Genomic DNA, 6941 nt, shown 5'->3' with positions numbered 1-6941 from the left:
GGAGATTTATGACAGCTGGGTCTTGTCTTGTTCATTATTTATCCCCAGTACCTAGCAAAGTGCTTGGCTCTTGGGACTTCAATAAATATTTGTTCAATGGTTAACAAAATAAAGAGGTCCCTGCTCTCTTGGAGCTTACATTCTAAAGGTGAGATCTATAAATAAAAGAGAAAATTAAACACTTAAATTTTAACTGTTGCATTAGGAGAGAATGAGCCATGAGGAAACTGAAAAATGTATTTATGTGGCAGAACCTGAAGCTTCTCTGGGATGAGTTGACACTTATGCTGAGATCTGAATGAAGGCTGGTAACCAGCCAAGCAGAGCCCAGGGAAGAAAACTCCCAACACAAAGTAAAAATATGAGAGAGAGGATACAGTCAGTGAGTTCCTGGAAAATCAGTGTGATTACAGTAGTGAAATTGGAGAATGCTGAGAGAAGTGGCTGGAAAGATAATCAGGGACCAGATTATACAAGCTTTGCTAGGGAATTGCAAGGAATTTAGATTTTACTCTAAGTAAAATGGCATGTCATTTAAGTAGCTAAATGACATTATCTGACTTATTCATTGTTTGGAGACTTGCTATATAAACTGTGTTGGAAACAGCGGCAGCAGCATCACTACTAAGCTTGTCAAAATTGCAGCATCTCAGGCATCTATGGGAACTGAGTAAGAACCTATTTTTAACAGGATGCACAGGTAATTCATATGCATATTTGGGAAACACTATTGCAGAGAATAGGAAACACTATTACAGAGAATACAAAATTGCAGAGAAAGGGTGAGGAAGAGTCTAAGAGAGAAAACTTGCTAGGGCAATATCTTACTGTGCAAGTTAAGAGATGATGGTGGCCTTTACTAGCCGAATAGAGGTCTCAGTAGGCAGGTGGCTGTGTGAACCTGGATTTCTGAGAAAAGCTGGGGATTGGAGATAAAAGATCTTAAGTTGTGGGGTATCCTGCTTCCCAGTTTCAAGTGTTATTTGTTAGTGCTTTATACTTGACAAATGTTTGCATGTTTTGCTGTCTATATGGAAAATAAGGCATACCTTTCCTAAAGTTGTCCAAGTTCTTTACTTTCACTCTCAAGTCCTGTCACTACATATCCTTCATCAAGTTCTTATTAACCCCTTCACAAAAACTTTGCTTTAAATATGTCAGAAAACCCAAGGCCCTAGACTAGTCAATACTCTTCTTCCTTCAAAGCTCCTAGCATTTTCCATTTCCAGCTCTTAACTGGGACAGGTATTCTCAGGCCTTTCCAGTTTCCAGGTACAAAGCAGCTTGGAACCTTCCAAATACATTTCTTTTAGTGTCCAATTATATATTCTTAAAAAAAACAAAAAACAAAAAACATTGAGCTTGAAGCCAGTTAGTCAATGGGAATGAAAGAAGGAAGTTCCAAGAGGACGAGAAGACAGATTCTCCAATCCAAAGTCAAAACAACAACCTGAACCACAGAGGTTTCCTGCACTAACACTCAGTATTAATGGCAAAATGGAATTCCAATTTAATGATCTCTCCTATACCATCTTGTCATCAAGGAAAGTTTAATCGTTGAAAACTTGGTTGCAACAATTAAAAACAAAGGGAAAATTATTATTTTTGCGGTATGGGTAATGGGAGAACTTCTTGCCATGGTTTCAATTCTTACCCAGTTGGTACGCACAGGAAAAATATCCAGAACATCAGAATACACTGTGGGACAATCCATGATCCTGCCTCTCTCGGTAAAATTCAAGATACAGGCTAACCTAAGGGAGTTAGTGATACTAACATTTTCAACGATATTACTATGTCCTTATTTGTTCCCCCCGATTGTCAATTTCCTACTTGTTTGAAACTCTTTCCAAGGAATTCTCAGAACTCTGAGAAGGCAAGCCTTTTTCAAGAAATCATGTATACATTGGAAGCAGAGGGGCGCCAACCGGTGTTGCTTAAAGGAAGCAAAACGGAGGTCTGCTTCGAGTCAAGAGTGGACCAGGGATAAGTGAAGGCAAGGCTGAATAACGGCTGCTCGGGACCTGCCCAGTCCCAGGGTGGCCGCAGCCCCCTAGGGAAAGGAGGTTTGATGGTGCAAAGGGCAGGGCCCCGCGCCTCCAGGTGCTAGCCACGTTCAGTGGGCGGACGGGACTCGGCACCTCCTCCTCGCTCGGGACGCGCGTCCGGGGAAATCACCCTGGGTCCCGCTCCTCCCTGCCACCCCCCCAATCCCCCGGCGTGGGGAGAAGAGGGATGAGCGGGCGATCGCACAGGTTATAAAGGGCTACGGGGCGACCGCGGCTGGCCTCCGCGTCTCCAGCTCCGCCCTCGCGCCTCCCTCTCGGCTCGGGCTTTCGCTTCTGCTCCAGCCCCACTCGACCCTCTCGGGCCTCGGCTACACGGGCTGCGGCAAAAGATGGCGGCTCCAGCGGCTTCCGCGGCTCGGACCGACAGTTCCGAGGAGATGCTGGCTGCCGCCCTAGCGGACGTGCCCGAGCTGGCGCGGCTTCTGGAGGTCGATCCGTACCTAAAACCCTTCGCTCAGGATTTCCACCGCAGGTACTGTCCCAAACCCCGGGTAACCCACCACAGCGAGGGAAGGGACCTAGCCGCTCCAGGCTCCGGATTAGGCCACTCTTGCGCGCGCGGGTTGCGCCCTTCCCCGCCCTTCCCCGCCCTTCCCCGACCTGGCTCTCCCCGCCCCGCCCCGGGGAGGAGCTTCGGTGGGCGGGACGTTGGAATGACTCCGGTAACTGGGTGCTGTGGCTTCTGTGGGTTGAGACCTCCAGTCCCCGCTGTAGACACTGGAACGCCGTGTTACTTTTAACTTCTTTCTTCATTCCCTCTTCCCTTCCTCCACCCGTTTTTGCGCCATTGTCTACGTGCTTGCCTCCCAGTACTGGGGAGTGAGGCAGCGCCAGTGCTGCTCTTAGACATTTGCATGCACCAGACTGCTTCTGTGAAGTAGCGTGTGACTAACACCCGGCGTGTGTAATTGCGCAGTTAAAATTTTCTAGTTTATTTCAGAGCAAATGTTGTGAATTTATATCCAACCGGATTCTTTCAGGCAGACGCTATATGTTCTAGCTTTTGTTATTATTATTCTCTGTTCTCAAGGAAGAGTAAGCCTATCTTGGTCGCTTTTTTTCCTTGGTCCCACATTTAGGAGTAAACGTACAGCATTTGCCCATGTTTAACATTGCCATCCTGAAGAGGGAGAAATGAAAGGAAAGCTAAACTTCTGGAGGCCAATTTAGGATGCTTTGCGTTTAGCTTGCTTCCTACCATGCTGTAGTAAATTGGTTTACACAATTTAGTTGCTGTAATAATAATTCTAGTCAGCTCAACCAAAAAGGTACAGCTTTTTTTAAAAAACAAAAAGTTACAATAATAATTATAGTATATACATTGTGAGGTAAGCACATTGTGATTTAATGATTTCAGCCCTTTTAGCAGATTTACTTCAGAATGAAAATTACTGATTATACGTAGCCAGTTTTTTAAGTAATAGTAAAGCTAGTTATTGGAGTGAAAAAGCATTGGGGGTAATGATAAAGGGCTCATTTGGATTGAAAAAAAAAAAAAACAGAAGAAACCTTAAGTTCATGTCCTCTCATTGCCTCTTGTTACCTGTACTCAGTAAAAGTTTAAGGAACCCCTGTGAGCAAAACCACTGTTCTAGGCGTTGTAGGGGATAAGAAGATGAACACACCATCTCATTCTGGAGCTTGTACATCCTAATGAATGTGCCTCAGCGTCTTGAGATGTTGCTCAGTTAGTCAAATGATTGTGCCATTATATAAACGGTTTGGGGAGCAGCGTTGTGAAATTGCTTTTGAAATATGCAGTATATGCTTTTTGATTTAGAAATAGTTATGGTGCAAAATATGGTAATTAAAATTGGTGGTCAGACTTTTTTGAGTACTTACAATGATGACATTGATTTACATGTATGCTTTGTAAAAGGATCCTTAAGAAATTTCTAAAATGTTCTGGAAATGTTTTGTCTAGATTTTTGCTTTTTTTTTTTTTTTTTTTAAATGATCACAATCAGACATACATGCTTTGTTTAATGTTTCTTGCATGTGCTTCACCTCCAACTCCACTGGGATTGAAGCAATTATAAATCCTCCTTTATGTTTTGTCAAAACTAATGAGGGGGACAAAGGCCACAATAAAGAAGTGGGGGAAATTCAGTGATCTTAGTGAAGGCTGGTCAAATGGGCCTTTACGTCTCACTGTGACCTGGATTCAATTTCTGACCTTGGTTCTGAGTAATTGCCATTTTCTAGCACAGCTGTTTCATTTAGGCATATCAAATAGTAATTTGGCAGCAGTCACTTCTACTGTTAGCGCTTGAAGAGTAAAAAATTTCTCCTTTATTGATTATGGTCCTGGTTACTCATCCAGCTTTCTGTTTATTTCTAGCAACCCACCTGATGGTGTGTCTTAGGCCTAACACAAATACACACATCCAGTCAACCATTTAGGTGCAAAGTTTGCTACTAAGGAGTGAAGAAAATTTGGAGTATAAACGGCAATATCAAAAATGGTGAGGAGGGAGGCAATTACTTCTCACTGATGGTTTGTCATCCTTCCCAGACCAACTTCTCTTTATTTGAAATTCTATTTTGTATTTTTGTTGCTCTTGTTTACCTTTTCTGTAACTAAGAATTTTGAAGGGCTCCAAACTCATGTCCCTGCTTTAAAAAATAAAATTTCTTGATAGTCTTTCTACAGATGTAAGACACAATACCAAAAAAAAAGGCTAACAATTAGAGCCTGTTTTGTAGATGGCATACCAACGTCACTATTATTTGACATGATTTAGGACCAGAATATTAGTAAAATGAAAAAGACCCATTTGGATGGAAACAGGATGAATAAAAATGTATCATGGGCTTCTATTATATAGAACAATAATAAAATAATTTCTAGTATCGTATAGAAACCTTTGGGGAGAGAAATCCTGAAAAGTTCCCTCTGAATGTAGGATGTTGAATTGAAATTAATTCTACAAATACTTATAACCATTTGAGATGTGGGAAAATGATATTGAAAGTCTAATTTAACATGCTGCCTTAATTTTTATTTCAGTAAATGTATACCCACATGACCCAACACCTTTCTCCAGCTTTCATATATACTTACAAAAGGTTTCATAGCCTCTTCTTTATTATTACTGTTTCTAATTTTTCATGAAATTTAAAATTCTTCTATTGAGGATTCTTCTACAATTTTCAGAAACTTTAACTCTCTTATTTTGTAGTGAAAGGGTGATTATTCAAATTACTACAGATACCAGATTGGTAACTTAAATGGGTGAAACAGGCTGGGTGATTTTTTTTCACATAAACAAACTTTACCTTTATACATATAGGAAGGGCGCCTACCCCGACCCCTTCAACTAAATGTTTTTCTCAAGATAATGCACAGCCCTCTCAATCTTTCACTTTTTTTCATGTATAGTAGTATCACAGGAGTTTCTCTGTTTCAAGAGCTGACTGCCAGCCTCAGACTTAGTGAGACAGTAGGGTTGGCAGGTTCAAGGTGACTAGGATCTTACCTGTTGTTACCAAAAAAGGGCAGATGGTATTTGGCTCCATCTGACTGTTACTACCATTGGGGCTGTAGTCTCAGTGTTGTAGGATCTTCTGATTTGTTTTTACAGACATGCTGGAAATCTGAATTTTTAAGGCAAATCTCATTTTTAATGTTGGTTCAATTAAAAAAGAAAACCTTGAGAGCCACACAAGTGTTACTTAAAATATAATCTATGCCCTCTGTTTAAAGCTCATATAGTAAGTTTAAACGTAGCCTCTACCCTCTGTTTAAAGTTTATATAGTATTTCCAAATATATATATCAGGTATAATTTTAATCCATTTCCAAATATGTATATAATATATAATTTTAATCCTCTTAAGAAAACCATGAGGTAGGCAAGATGTATGTTTTTGTTTTTTCTGTTTTACAGATAAAAACCTAAGATCTGTTCAAGTGACTGGCTTAAGTTCACATGGCTAGGAAGTGTGCAGCTGGGATTAACCTTTCTTTTGAAAACTGTTCTGAAGTTCACGAATAATAACTTCTTAATAATTTAACAGATACCTCTTTTGTCCTCATTTTCTTTTAGGATTAGGCATTTGGACACTGGTTGGCTCCTTGAAGCCATTTCCTTGATTGCCATAATACTGCAGCTCTTGTTTTCCTCTGTCATCGTTGATGGTTTCTCCCAGCCTCTTTCTGCCTATTTAATACAAGAGTTTCTCAGAGATTGTCTCTAGGTCCTTTATTGTATTTCTACTTTATATACTATCCCTGGGCATTCTCCTATATCCCCTGGATTCCATCTATGTGCTGATGCTGCTCACATGTATCTTTACCTCAGATCTCACTTCTGGTTCTCATTTTGATGACCTGTAACTACAAAACTTTAAGATATAAAACCTAATTTGTGGTTTTTCATCCCAAACTTGTTTGTCCTGCATATCTGTTCTCTGTGTGTGGTATTCTCATCTACCAACTGGTGAAGCCTAAAAGTTAAAATTTACCCTAATCACCCGTCTTCCGCTCTTTCCTCACATCTCCAAGTCTAGAAGTCAATTGTACCTTCTAAATATTTTTCAAATATGTGCCACTCTGCATTCCTTCTGCTGCTATCATCCTGTTTCAGTTGCTAGCATATCTAGCCTGGTTTCCAAAAATAGTCTCATGATTGTTCCCTCCTTTCAACTTTTCACCTCACCCTACTTCCCTCATCCCTTTTCACTGAAAAATAGGTGAACTTTGAAATAGGGAAGTCTGATCATGATACTCTTTTGCTTAAACATATTCAGCAAATGCCCCTTCCTATTATGAAACAGTAGAAACTCCTTCTCATGACATGTAAGTCTGTACTATGTGGTCCCTGATTACCTTTCCAGCCTCATCTTTGGACCCTCCATCTCACTCTGCACC

At 40.7% G+C, this 6941-nt stretch overlaps 1 protein-coding gene across 1 annotated transcript in view; it reads left to right on the top strand.

Annotated features, from left to right (window-relative positions):
- Positions 1-2182: 2182 nt before the first annotated feature.
- The window catches only part of GBE1 (1,4-alpha-glucan branching enzyme 1), a 357328-nt gene continuing 352569 nt past the window's right edge, over positions 2183-6941 (top strand). Inside the window, exon 1 of the mRNA XM_037833759.1 lies at positions 2183-2541. Coding sequence (XP_037689687.1) covers positions 2399-2541 — 143 coding nt within the window. The 5' untranslated portion in view covers positions 2183-2398. The remainder of the gene's footprint in view (positions 2542-6941) is intronic.

The sequence above is a fragment of the Choloepus didactylus genome, chromosome 1 (genome assembly GCF_015220235.1).
Source record: "Choloepus didactylus isolate mChoDid1 chromosome 1, mChoDid1.pri, whole genome shotgun sequence".
NCBI classification, from domain to species: Eukaryota; Metazoa; Chordata; class Mammalia; order Pilosa; family Megalonychidae; genus Choloepus; species Choloepus didactylus.
Note: the sequence above shows the minus strand (reverse complement) of the source record. Positions and strands in the feature narration are given on the sequence as shown.